The 15902-nt window shown below is 44.9% G+C and overlaps 1 protein-coding gene across 1 annotated transcript in view; it reads right to left on the bottom strand.

Moving 5' to 3' along the window:
• Window positions 1-15902, bottom strand: part of TARBP1 (TAR (HIV-1) RNA binding protein 1) — a 35396-nt gene that overhangs the window by 15819 nt on the left and 3675 nt on the right. Inside the window, exons 2-13 of the mRNA XM_023745753.1 lie at window positions 15670-15842; window positions 13273-13384; window positions 11322-11391; window positions 9412-9560; window positions 8862-8914; window positions 6691-6788; window positions 5920-6055; window positions 5132-5228; window positions 4051-4140; window positions 2875-3016; window positions 2478-2574; window positions 784-956 (exon numbers count right to left, since the gene is read on the bottom strand). Of these exons, the coding sequence (XP_023601521.1) occupies window positions 784-956; window positions 2478-2574; window positions 2875-3016; window positions 4051-4140; window positions 5132-5228; window positions 5920-6055; window positions 6691-6788; window positions 8862-8914; window positions 9412-9560; window positions 11322-11391; window positions 13273-13384; window positions 15670-15842 (1390 nt within the window). The remainder of the gene's footprint in view (window positions 1-783; window positions 957-2477; window positions 2575-2874; window positions 3017-4050; window positions 4141-5131; window positions 5229-5919; window positions 6056-6690; window positions 6789-8861; window positions 8915-9411; window positions 9561-11321; window positions 11392-13272; window positions 13385-15669; window positions 15843-15902) is intronic.

Here is a 15902-nt window from a genome sequence, read left to right as displayed (position 1 = left end):
GACCAAAAGCGGATTCTAAGAATGTAACGGTCACCTCACCGTGGGGAGCCTGGAACTGACCTGGAAGCCCTCCAGGAGTTCCGGCCCCGACAGGCGGCATTCCGTTCTGCTGCCATCACCCAAAATACCAGAACTCTGAACAGAGCTCTCCTATCCCATAAGCATATATTAAAACTAACCTCGTCGATATTATTCTCAGGTTTTACCTAAAACCAGTTTCTCTAGAATTTTTAAAACTTTAAGTTTCTTCAATCCAAACAAAAGTGGTCGGAAAGGACTGGGAAGCCAGGCTCACATGCTCATCGCTAGTGCCCACGGCTTCCTGCTGATGCGCACACATCGTGGCCTAAGGACGGAAGTAAGAGCTCAAGGCTTCCATCTGCTACTGCGATACTTTCTATAGGAAGGATTTTCTGCTTAAAGGCGCTCAGAGATGAACATACTTAAAAAATGAATATAAAATTACTGCCATTCTCATGGTTTAGATTACTTTCTGCAGCACCTAGCCTAGAGGTAATTGGAAATCGATCTTGCTTTAACATATAAAATAGGGATCATTGTCAAGGGTCTAAAAATCAAGGAATAAACAAATTTTTTTTAAAACAGAAGCAAATGAATCCCATTCTAAAGTCAACAGTACCCAGCAGATGTCCACACCGCAGTGTCAGCCCCGGGGGAAGCTTGGCCCCTTCCCACACCCGCCCCGTAGGAGAGACCAGGTCAGGATCTCCGCTTATTCTAAACACCCACAAGGTACCGAGCGAGCTCAGAGACCGGCCTCACCATCGCGGGCGCCGGCGCCCTTCGGCGAGCACGTGCGCAGCAGCGTCACCAGCGCCTGCAGGCACCTGTCCGTCTTCCGCAGGGGCAGGTAGGCGTTCGAACCCAACTTGGCGAGGGCGTCCAGGAGGGGCTCTAGGAACAGCCTCAGCACGTTCTGTGTCCTCTGCCTCTCACTGGACATTGAGAAACATCAAGAATTTCAAAAGCATAAAGAAACCATCTCCCTGTCGTTTGTGGAGCTGATGGACTCAGTGGGGCAGAGCCACCCCTGTGGTGAGCCCAACACCAGTGCCTCTGGACTGACCCCTCCCCGACCTGCTCTCGGAGCCCGGGTCTGACCTTCCTGGGAGGGCAGCGAGGCACCAGGGGGAAAGTTCAGGAAGAACCAATGTGCTCGCTCCGGGCACAAGTAGGAAGCACAGTTCTATCTGCAAAGTAAAGTGCAGAGGCCCTGCTTCCCAATCAAAAACACAAATGCTAGTCGAGGCGAGGAGACGAGACATGTTAAAGATATATATGTATATATATATACATGTATGTGTGTGTATATATATATATGTTGCGTCTCTGTGTGTATATATAATATATACACATCCTATATAATATAAGCCCAGTGACCAAACGGCGGAACAACCAGAACCGGTCTACCAGTCGCTATGACACACACTGACCACCAGGGGGCAGACGCTCAACGCAGGAGCTGCCCCCTGGTGGTCAGAGCGCTACCACAGTGGGAGCACTGCTCTGCTGACAGGGATGAGCGGCTGCTCCTGCTGTGCACCCCAGGCCTACGGGCAGGAACCCGGGCTGCGATGGTCGCCTCCTCGCCCCAGGCTCCTCCTCCTCGCTCCCTGCCGCCTCCTCCGGACTCCCGCAGGCCGCCCCAGGCTTGCAGAGGGACTGGGCCTACTCCGCCACCTCTCAGTGCTATTGTCCCTGGGCCTGGCCCCAACCGGGTCCCCTGGAGAGGCGAGTGCTCTGGCTCCACGGAAGATGCCGGGCGAGGGAGCAGCTGCTCAGAGGGCAGATCCACAGCCACTCGGCTGACCTGGATGAGCAACGCTCCCACAGCGGGCTGATCCCCCCAGGTCACGCACCCACCAGTGCATGAACCCCGTGCACCAGGCCGTGTGCGTGCGTGTGTGTGTGTGTGTGTGTGTGTGTGTGTGTGTGTTAAAGATCTATGAGAAACTGTTGTAACCAACTAGCACTAAAACTGTCTAGAGAGAAGAGAATTGATGTAACCAAAGTAAGTGCACATCATGCAATACACGGCCTCAGGAAGCTGCTTTTTGCAACAATTATCACCTGAAAGAACTGATCTGCTCACATCCTCAAAGTATGAGACTGTTTTATCTTTATTCCTTTTTTTAAAATTATACATTTACCAAGGAATTAAATAGTCAATTTCTTCACCTAATCTTATCCTAGGATCTTACAAACCTTTCTTCTAATATTCTTACATAAAACCCGGGATTCCTGTAGTTTGTCTAACCTTCTCTAAGTTACCAACCTGAGAGCCTTTCGTACTATTAATCTCTTGTTAACTTATAATTAACGTGCTCCCCGTGCCCCAGGCCCTTCCTTTCCTGGCCTGTGGTCAGTTCAGGCCGGTCGGGGACAAGGCTGAAGGTGCCCCACACACCTGAGCAGCCTTTTCTGGGGAAGCTGTTTTCAAGCTGAGAAGCGCTTACCTGTGTTGGACCTTCCTTCCTTCCACGTCCACAGCCAGCAAGACCATCAGAGCAACCAGCTTGGCTTCCGCCCAGTCCGGCATCGGGCCGTTTTCTCCTGCTTCAGGAAGGACAGGCGGGTTTGCAAAGCATTAACAGAACCTGCCAAAGAGGAGGCTTCAGAAACAACGGCTCAGTGAGTGTGTCTCACCGACACTCAATTATAACAGAGCGCGGCCGAGGTGACACGGCTTGTGTTACATTTAAATATAAGCAGCCCATCTCTGCAGGCCTAGTCCCTCCGTCCTTCTCTCTTTCCATTCCATTCGGTAAAGCCCATATCTTGGTCTGCAAACTAGATAAAGTTCTTCGAAAACCCTTTGGTTATACCAATCCAGAAAAGTGATCTCAGACTTACTTTCCCAAGCAGGTGACGTAATATACTCTTGAACGAGGCTCTTGACGTAAGCGTTTAAAGAGCACGTCTCCTGAAGTCCAAGGGAGCCACAAGTTGAGGGTCGTCCAAAACAGCTTTCATTAACACGCAACCAGTCACAGAGCTGGGAAAGACATTATTACTTTATTTTAAAAACCTACCCGAACAAAGGGTTCCTAATGTCCCGAAGCCAACTTGTTTTCTTCCACAACAAACTGAACTGAAAAGTAATAAAACGTTTTCTGCCACATCTGAGTTGCACAGAGAGTGTCAACAGAAAACGTACGCGTGCTTTCTACCCTCCATCCGAGATTTAGCAACTCCACGAACAGGCCTTTAGGACTTTAGAGGACCTCATGTAAAATGCACATGTGATAAGCTCTTCTAAAGAACATCTCTGTGGAAAATAGCACATTATGTAAAACAAATTACAACCTTAAATTAAAACTCATCCTAGCTTCACATACTAAAACAAGAATATTTATATTTGAGAGAATGTGAATTTGAAATGTAAGTTATAATTAAAGTTCCTGCCTCCTCACAAGTTTATTTTCTATCCTATGTGCATTTTAAAATACATTAATTTAAAAGAGAAATAAAAATCTGTCCTAGCCCTTCTCCATTACACCTATAAGATGATTTGCAAAATTAAGTCACAGAACTTCCCAGAATTCCTCTTTCATCATATGTAATTGTGAAATCTATGTTCTCAACTTTCTTTTTCCGATATATCTTAATGTGCAAATGCATACATGAAGTTAAATATAAAGTAAATAACTAGGTCTTTCTAAAAGGTAAGAATTTAAAAAAAAATAGTTTTTGCGTCCATTAAGGTAACCCCAGATACATGTACGGAGACATAATAATGATGAAACTAAGAATACCCCACCTGACCAAGGACAAAGCTGATGAGTGAACAAATCAGTAGAGACTAATACTGACCCCCCAGAGGGGCCAATGAGGGAGCCGCTCAGCCCGTGAAGGAGGCCGTGCGTGTGGGTCTTTAGCAAGCAGAGACCGTCTAGCAGTGAGGCCAGCCAGTACTGCTATCTCCTCAGCAGGTACTTTATGTTCCTCTCACACTGGCTAGTGATGAGTCAATTAGCAAACGTGTTTGTAAGATTTCAGAGGCCCTGTCATCAGACCCTCCCATCTCACCTCTGTCCACAGTGCCGTTCCCCGGCCCAGGGACTCCTCCTGTCTCAGAGACGTGAGAAACGTGGAGATGTCGGACAGCGACACTTCCTCCTGGGGGGGCGGGGGGGACGGACATGTTTTTAATAGTTACTCACTTTAAATCTTTTAATTGAATAAAAGAAAACCACTGTAAAAGCAACTTAGTATACTATTTAAAGTACATTAGTGAAATCTTTAAAAAAACCTATTTTTTAAAAAGAAAATATTATTTGACTTCTGAAATGAAGATATTGATTACAACCAACCCATTATGTAAAATAAAAGATTGTTTTATAAAACAAAAACTTCCTACAAGAAATTACTTATTACTTAAACCAAAAGTGATTCTTACTTTTCAAAGCTAAAAAATGACCCCTGGCTTAAAGCTACCCAGGCTTTTACTCCCTGAAGGTTGTGAGTCTTGAACTAAAGCCCCTTGCTCTAGGCCAGGGGCCCGCAAAGCCACCCACAGCCTGTTTTGTAAATAAAGTTTTATTGAGCACAGCCAAATTCATCCACTCACCAACTGTCTATGGCTGCTTTTGAGTGGTTGTGCCAGAGACCGTATGACTCGCAGAGCCTTAAATATATACTGGTCCCCCGTCACAACACGGTATTATGGGGGCTCCGTAAAAAACACACTAAGGACAGGACACATCCCTGACGTCGATTCCCTGGGAGACGTGTGGGGAAGGAGAGAGACAGGGACAGCGCCTGAGCGTCCTCTGCCAGGGGAGCCCCCGACGTCTCAGTTCCCAGCGACATGCAAACTCCTCCCGGGGAGGCTCCTGAGACCCGGGTGTCCCTGAAACAAGACACTGTGCAGAGCCACTGCCCACACTCCAGGCACCCGGAGGCAGCTGTCAGGCCACGTGGTTTGTGGGAGCACTGCAGGCAGACAGCCGCTCTCATTGGTCGGAGAGCGAGCCCTCTCCAAGTACGCGTTCCCGGTGCCAGCCAGGGGCCGACCGTGAAACAAACAGGGCTTCAGGCCTGCTACGTCCACTTCCGCACACCCACCCGCTCGGAAAGACGTGCACACGCGTAAAGGAGATGCACTTACCACGTCGACCAGGTTCATGGCCGCGTGGAGCAGATGGCACTGGGCGGCCCCGCGCAGCAGGATCTGGTGTGTGGCCATGGTGCACTGGAGGACGCCCCTGACACGACAACAGAGTTCACCCCACATCCACAGACGCTGCAGTCAGCTGTTACTGACAGGCTGGTGTAACAGCTACCACTACGGACTCCCCAGTAAGGTCACTAATAGAGCTCCATTTCAGTAGCAAACACATCTCTTTTAAAAACAATGAGACCAGAAATGAAGATCCTTTAAAACAAGAATTTTACATTTAAAAAAAAAAAAACTTTGTAGTCTAGTCTCCTACACGTCAATGTAATAAAAAAACCTACTGGCCTTATTTTAAAGTGGTTATAGTATACATTATGGCACATACTTAAATTAGTAATTCATAAAACAAAATAAGTTCAATTAAACTTTTTTTAATAAAATTAAGAGCTCAAACATCCTAATGTGAATATTAACTAAAACCATTTGCTAGAGCCTGGGCTGGTGTTCCCAGTGGTTAGAGCCACCCCACCCATCAAAGGGCCTCGGGTTCGATTCCCAGTCAAGGGCACAAACCTGGGTTGCAGGTTTGATCCTCAGGCCCGGTCAGGGCGTGTGTGAGAGGAAACCAATAGATGCACCTCTCTCACATCAATGTTTCTTTCTCAATCTCTCTCTCCCACTTCCTCCCTCCCTCACTCCCTCCCTAAAAATCAATGGGAAAACCATCCCCAGGTTAACAGGAAGCACCAGCCCCCCACGTGAGCACCCAGACCCAGTACCTGAGGGCCAGGAGGCCTTCCAGACCCAGGGCTTTGCATCTCGGGACACTGGCCAAAGCCTTAGACAGAAACAAAATGGGAACAGCACACCAATGTCTACTCGACATCTTCTGAATCAATTTTAACAAAAAACTACCTGAAAGAAAAAGTTTTAAATATCATCGTTGCCAACAGCACGTGATCACACACTCAACATCATTAGCCATTAGGTAGGAAAAGCAATTCAAACACCCTAATGCAATGAACTTCACACCCACGAGTCCGCTGTCTTCAAAGGACAGGCAATAACCAGGAATATTCACATACACGTTTTCGTATAAACAGTGCTTTCCATTCGTGACCTGGGGCACAAAGTCTTCCAAAGGCAAGTGCATTTCTCTTTCTGCTTTCCTAAGTCAACGGCTATGAAGGGGCTTCACCACACGGATATTCTGTTTGCACCTTTTCCCTAAAGCCTGGTTCTTTCTTCCTTCCGCCCATTTTACTGATTTTTGAAAGTCAATAGAAACAAGTAGAAAAGAGGGCACATGGCCACACCCCTTCTGACGTCCCGCCATGGGCTCACGCCAACACTGGGGTCAGTCACGTAGGGACGTGTGCCTAGTGACCGCGCACCTGCATAAGCCTGACAATTTGCATATCCTCGAAAGAGGAAACTATTTTGATAATACTGAGTATAACGGTCATAGGATGGTGCTTATAACCAATATACTAAAATAAATAAATCTTTAAAGGTAACAAATTAAAAAAGAAAACCTTTACTGCACATACTCTTTAGTTCTTCTGGAAGAAGAGAAACATAAGCAGCTAAAAATCTCTGTAGTTTCAATCCCAGTGGAGACCCACTCCCTATCTGCTGGCCCGGCGACCTAGACAGAGGAAGACACACATTTAAAATGTATTTACAAATGAGCATCATGGAAACTAAATGGACTGTGGCCCAAAGTTCTTTTACTAAAACAATGGGACCATCTTTTATTTCTGAACCTACTTTTTATTTTTCAGTAAAATGCTGAGGATCGCCGAAACCGGTCTGGCTCGGTGGATAGAGCGTCGGCCTGCGGACTGAAAGGTCCCAGGTTCGATTCCGGTCAAGGGCATGTACCTGGGTTGCGGGCACCTCCCCAGTAGGAGATGTGCAGGAGGCGGCTGATCGATGTTTCTCTCTCATCGATGTTTCTAACTCGCTATCCCTCTCCCTTCCTCTCTGTAAAAAATCAATAAAATATATTTAAAAAAAAAAAAAAAAAAAAAAAAATAAAAATGCTGAGGATCCTTCTAATTACAAAAACACCAGGACCTTCTAGGGCAGCGGTTCTCAACCTGTGGGTTGCGACCCCTTTGGGGGTCGAACGACCCTTTCACAGGGGTTGCCTAGGACCATCGGAACACACATATATAATTACATATTGTTTTTGTGATTAATCACTATGCTTTCATTATGTTCAATTTGTAACAATGAAATGGGGGGTCACCACAACATGAGGAACTGTATTAAAGGGTCACGGCATTAGGAAGGTTGAGAACCACTGTTCTAGGGAAATGGACTGGGTTAGTAACGTGCTGTGCTAAGTAGGCATGGACTCCCTCTTCATGACACTTTCCCTGACACAAATGTATGGAACTTGCTAAGTAGTATCACTTTGTAAAAAGTCTAAATATGATCATTTAAAATGACATTTTATTACTTCCAATATATGATCCAAGGCTTTTAAATCTTTGGGTATTAAATAGAAGAAAGACATGTTGGGAATAAGTTACTTCTGCAAGAGCACTTGTTTGTTAACACCTACTAAAGTCACCTTTTCTCGCTACATGGTTCTTCCAGAAATGTCACCTGCTAACTGAACAGAGCGCTAGAGAACGGGCCTCTCGTCGTAGCTGTGTCTGTGGCTTTAGAAAGGCTGGCTTTCCTGCTCCCCGGCTGTCTAATCGCTTCAGAAAACTAGTCACAGTCATGAGTTATTTGAAAACTAAAAGTAATTGGCAAATCAAGCATTGCTATCCTCCTCCGATATTTATCAGATGGGACTAAATACCAATATAACTTAGCACTAAGTTAAACTTTTTAAAGAAATTGACGGTGGGAGGTTTTTTCCTGTTTAGAGGTGTACCACGTGGAAGACTTGCAAGCATGAACTTAGACTAAATTAGAAAGACGACACAATTTCAAAAGTGAGGGAAGTTTGTGAAGATATAATCCAAGAATATACAGGGTAAGGCACAACACGGACACGCTTCACACGCCCACCTTTCCCACAGGCTACAGGTGGCCAGTGTCCGGCAACGGCTGCCGCACCAGACGTGGAAGAGGAGGTGAGAACGAAGCCTGTGGGACGGACTGGAACTGGACGGGTTGGTGCGAACCCCTGGTTGTTAATGCGGTGGGTGGACAGACAGACAGACACTGAACTAGATAGAGGTGGGCAAGTCTGCTCAGCAGACAGAACTGAGAAACAGATGCGCACACACAGGGAGAGAGAGAGATTGAGCAAATGTGGTAAAATGTTAACATCTGGGGAATAGAGACGAAAGGTAGGTGGGATTCTTTGTATTATTCTCACAACTTTTTAGTCACAATATAAAGTTAAAAGAAAAAGTTTAAAGTGCTGGTTAGCCAGTCACTCCATGTCCAAGAGGGCCGAGAGGAGGGAGGAAGGAGGTCATGTAAGACATACCTCCCCAAGCCCAGGACAGAAGGGCTCAGGGAGGAGAGGAAACCAGGAAAGAGAAGAGGAGCAGCGCTTGGTACAACAGCAGAAGAAAGGCAAGAAGAACAGCAAACAGGAGAGGCGACAGGATAAGAAATAGTGGAATGTCTATTAGGCAACATACATTATGTACCAAATGCATGAACCAATCTGGTCATTTTGCATGAACACGTTCAAGTTATCAAATACATATGACCGCATTGCTGCTAAAATAACATCGTATGTGTTTACCTGCCGTAGAGAGAGCTCTCTGAAAGTGCGTCCATTAATGGTCCAATAATAAACTAAAAAGAAAAGTATCTGATGTTAAGTTGCAACCATAACTTGGAAGTGAGCTTGCCTTAGCTGCACATCTACCCAGGGTGCCGAAGAGCCGTCCTTAGCGCAGCTGACCTCTTGCGCTGTGGGTTAATTTATGACAGACAGTCTTGGAGGGTCTCAAAGTAAGTTGAGAATTTTCTCACCTGATAAAAACGTATAAAAGAGAGAGTTCACGTTGGGTCAAGAAGGAAGAAAGGGAACCCAAAACAGAAACACGTGGTGGAAATAAAGGGAGTAACAAAGGAAACACAGAAAGATACCCAGGAGAAAATTTAAGCCCCTATGCCTGGAATCTGGGGGGAGGGGATTATATTTTCAAAAATATAATAAAAATGTGTTACTAGATATTGGTCAAAAACACAAGCTAACAGGAAGTGCAGGGGCTGGGGGAGGGGGAAACTGAGGCACACCCAACACTACAGCACGTAAGAGAGAACTGGGAAGGAAAGGCTGTCGTTACCTCCGAAAGCTCCGGTGAAAACGGAAGCACCTTCGTTTCGTAGAGCTGCAAGAAATGGGTAACCCCTTCCTTGGCCAGGATTTTGTTCTCGCTTTCCAGCATCCTTTTGTAAACACACAGGTGCCAGGAGGGGTGCAGGAGCCACCGTCCTGCGGGAGAATATCGGGGTGACACTGGGCCCACGCTTTGCTGGTCCATGTAGACTATACAGTCATCAACAAATACCCTCTCGGCACATAACTTCCTCCCAACTCCACAGAAGTGAGTTTGTGTTTAATCCCATCCATGGAACTTATAATCAAATTATTTTCTCATGGAAAACGGACAAAAATCAAGTGAAAAATAGTACATCTGACGCACCCCTTTATCCCAGTCCTTAGCATAAATTGGACACTACTAAGTAAACTTCTAATTGAGTGAGGGGGAAAATGAGATGAATATGTACTTTAGAGATAGTGACTCTTTTGACATATCCTTTAATTCTGTTAGAAAAAAATTCAGCATTTTTAACTCATGGCATTCTATAAATAAATCGGTCCATTATTTGTAACTTACACCAAGATACTTTGACAATGGTGATTTTTCAAAACCTGTCATTGCTATTTAATTTAGTTTGCCAAGAGCTCTGGGCAAAACATAGTAATAAGAGCATCATTTTAATAGTAAATGTCTAAGTGAAATCACAACAGCATTCAATTATATGCTAGCCCCAAGCAAGACAATGGATTCTCAGTCTGAAAAATCCAGTATCTCAGGAAACTATAGCAATCAGCTCAATAAAGCTCAATTCCCAAGGAAATCTATTAAAGTTGTAACGTTCTAGAGTAGGCACTAAACTCTTTACATAGGTTAATTCTCATGTGTGAACACAGTAATGCAGAATTTCATCATTAAAACACTGTTAGCATTTCACTGATCTAAACGCAATTTCATAAAATACTAAAGGAAGCTCTAGCTTCATTTTATTTCTCCTAGAAAGCTTTCATAATAGAGTATTCAAGGCTTAAATACCATATTTGAAATTATATCTCGGAATTTTCTGTTCCTGAGAAGTCCAAGATATGGAACTGAAACCCCTAAACAGTAACTAACAAACAATGACACAGATATATTTAGAGAATGAGAATGGAAAGCAGTTAAAATATATAACAAAGAGCTACTATTCAAAGTGTAGAATACAGCGTCATTAAGACATGCCCAGAATCCTTCTCTTTTAGGGATATCTGCTGACAACTGCAGAGCAGAGATCTGCTGCTGGGGAGGTGCCTGCGGGTGTGGGAGGGGCTGGAGAGGCTGTGCCTGAGACAGGCCACAAGCTGGCCACTGGAGGCTGGGTGATGGGTTCATGCAAACTCTTCTCCTGTAAACGTCTGACGTCTTCCATCATCAAGTGTTTAGAGAATTGCCCGCGTCTCTAAATCACAGGAAACTCTGCCGCCATTTAAAAACCATATTCTCAGACTACCTAAGGCAGCGGTTCTCAACCTTCCTAATGCCGCGACCCTTCAATACAGTTCCGCATGTTGTGGTGACCCCCAATTTCATTGTTACAAATTGAACATAATTCAAGCATAGCGATTAATCACAAAAACAATATGTAATTATAGATGTGTTTTCCGATGGGCTTAGGCGACCCCTGTGAATGGGTCGTTCAACCCCCAAAGGGGTCGCGACCCACAGGTTGAGAACCGCTGACCTAAGGATATGCAGATGCATTTGGATAGACTGCTGAGAAGAAGATATTACCATCAGTGCAGAAGATACACTATGCAATGTTAGTAGCAGATTCTCACCTTCTTTATACTTTTGTGGTTTTTCCCAATTCTCTATAATGAGCAAGCGCTAGTTATAACATCAAAGGGGAAAAACAACAAATGTTATTAAGAAATCAAACTAAAAGTAACCATTACCGGTTTCCTCTGACACCGCATATTCAAACAGGCTGTTTAGCTTTGGCAAAACTGGCTTTATCACATGTATCTGAAAACAAAAGCAAAAAGGCACACGAAATGAAAATCCGCCTTTAAAATCTTACAGGAATTTTAATCTATTTACGTAACAGCAGCCCTTCTGTTCCCCACCCCTATGTAAAAAATAAGCAGATGCCTAATTCTTCCAGTTTTTAAGTAATAAAAATTCAAGTATGTAAGAGTATGACAAAGCTAATGATTGTAACCTAGAATACAGTGACAGCAATGTGCATATGGACAGTGAATATCATACACTATGTCACGAAATCCTCAACTGTCCTGAGAAACAGGGCTGGTCATACATGTATATTACAAAGAGGAAAAAACACGGAGATACATTCTCTAGTCACTCGAGTTGCTCAAGGCCACACATTTAGAAGTCAAGCCAGTTCAATGTTCTTCATGCTTAGCCTGTGTTGTAGGTTCTAGTCTAATTTATCTTCCAAATATACATAAATCAGTTTCTAAAGAAACAGTGGGGGTATTATGGATCTACTGACTAAGGAAAACCAGAAAAGTTTATTTGAATTTAGAAATGCTCTTTCTTTATTCCTCATCCTTTAATTCAGTCCACGGTGCTTGCTGCAAATGTGGGCGGAGGCCTGGGCGATTCCACCGCTGGCTGCACCCCCAAAAGGTCTACAGCTCACAAACGGGGAACCCCTAGACCAGGGTTCTCAAGTGTGGTCCACAGAGCAGTGGCAGAGGTGTCTCCTGGGATCCGATAAAATATTCAAATTCTCGGGGCCACCTCAGACCTACCGAATCAGGAACTGGGGAGCGGGCCCAGCTATTTATACTTTAACAAGCCACGCGGGGGATTCGAATGAATGTTCAAGTCTGAGAACCACTGCACCAGATTAGGTCATCTTAGGAGATTCTGCTCAACTTAAAAACTTTATGATTCTACGAAAGCTGATTTGAAGTCGACTGACAATGATTTTTCAAGTTTCCATCCTTAGGACCAGGTTGGCACAGATATAACAATTAAGAAAAAAAAACACCTACAAAATTAAAAGGCAATTATTTACTTAGTAACCAATTACCTCAGAATAGCTTTAACCCTTTGAGTGCCAACCAATATTCTAGGACAGTGATGGCGAACCTTTTGAGCTCAGCGTGTCAGCATTTTGAAAAACCCTAACTTAACTCTGGTGCCGTGTCACATATAGAAATTTTTTGATATTTGCAACCATAGTAAAACAAAGACTTATATTTTTGATATTTATTTTATATATTTAAATGCCATTTAACAAAGAAAAATCAACCAAAAAAATGAGTTCGTGTGTCACCTCTGACACGCATGTCATAGGTTCGCCATCACTGTCCTAGGAACTATGCTAAAATTGCCAAGGCATTTTTGCTGATTTTACAGCAGTTTAGGAAAAAAATTATGAATCGCAAGTAAATGAAGTTACATATTCAAAAACTTAAGGAAACCTTTACTACATTGGCATATTTAGCAATATCATCATCACTAATAAAAGCAGACTTAGTACTGGACGCCATTTCGAAGCTTTGATAGCGCTCCCGGCACTTTTGGCGAAAGACAGGAGGAGCGTGATCGCGCTCCCCGGCACTCTAGGGGTTAAGTAAAATTTCCCTAAGTGTGTATTTCTTTGGAGATTATTCATAATGTCGGGGAACTAACACTTCAGAAGTGTCAAGGGAGGATGGAATAAGACTAAATTCTCTGAATGATAACTTAAGTCAACTAAAAGTATTCTTTAATTTTCTGGGTTGACATCCCATTTTAAATTGCATTTATGCCAGAAAACAAGGCACACTGTATCCAAGTTGGTCTTTCTGTATTGCTTTTATAGAATGTTTGGGGGGCGGGGGGAGGGAAGAGCTGGATCTACGTGGGATTTGTTAAAATATGGAAACTTACCTGATTTCCTTCTAGAGTTTCCATTATTAAAATATAGTTTTCCCAAAACTTGAGAAGCTCTTCTTTTTTTTCCTCAGACCACCAAAACAGACTTGGGCCTGTTATAATGTTAAAAGGAAAATTAGTTGGCAAATTTTACGTGTTTCTTAACAATACTAGACCTTAAAGTTTTGCCACTATTATCAAATGCTGTCTTCTCTAATTAGGAGGGGGCCCTGAATCAAAACCTAGACAAAATATATATATATTTCAGAGAGGAAGGGAGAGGGAGAAATAGAACATAAATGATGAGAGAGAATCATTGATCGGCTGTCTCCTGCACGCCCCACACTGGGGATGGAGCCCACAACCTGGGCATGTGCCTTGACTGGAATCGAACTGTGACCTCCTGGTTCATAGGTTGATGCTCAACCACTGAGCCACCCTGGCTGGGCAAAAGGAGATTTTTAAAAAAATTAAAATTGCTGTTTTGGAGTTCTGGGTAAGAATGACAGATTTGAACACATGAACTCTACTTTCTCTCCCTAAGAACCTCTCTGTATCAATAACGGAGTTTTCAAAGGCCAAAAAAAATAAATAAATAAATAAAACCAAGTGGAATGGAGAAAACAGGAACAGACAACGGCGATGAAAACCAAGCAGACTCAAGAAGAGTGAGCATTAAATTGGCACAAGAAAAGCAAAGAAAATTTTGATTTACAAAATCACCCCAACCCTAAGGAACTGACACAAAGTTACTCCTGTGAGCAGAGTTGAGAGTGAAGCTAAGCTGCAGAGGGTTTGTGCAGTGAGTCTAAGAGGCGGTCGGACCCAGGCCCCCTTCCTCCTGAGCAAGAAAAAGCCTGGAATCTGTTCTCTGGAGAAGGCAGACAGTGGCCTCTGAACTAAGATGCACTGCACACAGCCGAGCTCAGGGTGAGCAGCCATATAAAACTGGGGGTCAGGTGAACAGGGATGCATCCTGGGTGCCGAGACCCCCGCCTTCCACCTGCCCCGTCACCAGCACAGCCCCTCAGGTCCCAGCCTGCTGACCGCCGTTGTAGGTTCGATCTGTTGGGCTGCATGCAGGAGGCAATCAGTCGATGTGTCACATCGATGTTTCTCTCTCCCCGCCCCCCCTTCCTAAGAAAAGCAATGGAAAGTTTTAAACTTATATGAAAATCTAATCTCAAAACTTCAGACAAAAATGCTTGACCAGTAATAAATGAACAAGTAGCTATAGTTGAAAAAGTTGACATTTCCTGAGACAATTTTTGAATCAATCCATTTCGGACTTTGCTAGCTCAAGGATGGATTTAAGATAAGAGAAGTATATTTTCACACATTTCAGTAAACCAACCAATCAAATGTCACACACCAACCTGAAGGGAGGCCTTGCTATTGCATCTACTCTTTTCAGTAAGAAAGCAGTAAGAGCCGAAACCGGTTTGGCTCAGTGGATTTAAAATCTGACTCATTCTATTGAACCAATGGCAAAAAATACCCTAAACAGGCTGACTTAAGGACCATACAATTAACAAAGATGTGCAGGAGGCAGCTGATGGATGTTTCTCTCTCATCGATGTTTCTGGCTCTCTATCTCTCTCCCTTCCTCTCTGAAAAGGATCAATAAAATACATTAAAAAAAAAAAAAAAGAAAGCAGTAAGAAGCACAGCTCAAGATGTAAAAAAAGAATTTAAAATCTGACTCATTCTATTGAACCAATGGCAAAAATACCCTAAACAGGGTGACTTAAGGACCATACGATTAACAAACATTAGTAAATCCTGCTCCTCAATTAACAAGGAAAATTTCCCAAAAAAAGTGATGGTTTCTATTACAGAATTCTAACTCAAGACTGAGTTCAGCCCTAGCCCATTTGGCTCCGTGGATAGAGCCTCGACCTGCGGACTGAAGGGTCCGGGGTTCGATTCAGGTCAAGGGCACAAGCCCGGGTTTCCGGCTCGATCACAGTGGGGGGGCGAGCAGGAGGCAGCTGATCAATGGTTCTCTCTCATCATTGATGTTCCTCTCTGAAATCAATAAAAAATCAAAGACCAAGCTCACCTGGTCAGTACAGGTAATTTCCAATCTGATGGCAGCTGACCCTTCTTTTCTATCAGAGTGGACCTACCCCCATACAGTGCCCACGTGGGCCCAGTCCCTAAATCCCCAAATGATCCCGCGGGTCGGGAAGGCTGGGCACCGCCCCCCACCCCCTCGGCAGCAGTGGCTGGTGTCACTCTAGATGAGGGTCCCCGGGTTTTCGGGGCGCTATGGGGACCACGGGAGTAACCAAATTGGGCCTGGATGGGAGAAACGACCTCGAGGGGCTGGTTTCCAAACCCAGGCACCTCTCTCCTCTACAGCCGCGCAAAGCAGGGCAGGGCCGGGCCGGGGGTCGGGCGGGTAGGTACCGTTTTGCTTCCCCGGAGCCGCAGGTGCAAGGGGACGCCCTGCTCGGAGACACCTCCGCCGCCCGCTGCAGCAGGTACCGCGCTTGCTTGCGGGTCAGCGCGTCCTCGGCGTCCGCCAGCCCCGCCTGCACCGTCCGCCAGAACCGCGCGCAGCGCTGGCCGTTCGGGCTCGCCTGCGCTTACCGGGCGCGGTCACAGCCGTTCGGCCAGAGCGCTCAACACCTTACAGCCGG

This window comes from Myotis lucifugus, unplaced genomic scaffold (genome assembly GCF_000147115.1).
Source record: "Myotis lucifugus unplaced genomic scaffold, Myoluc2.0 scaffold_578, whole genome shotgun sequence".
Lineage (NCBI taxonomy): Eukaryota > Metazoa > Chordata > Mammalia > Chiroptera > Vespertilionidae > Myotis > Myotis lucifugus.
The sequence above is the reverse complement of the archived record's forward strand: the minus strand, read 5'-3'. Positions and strand labels throughout refer to the sequence as shown.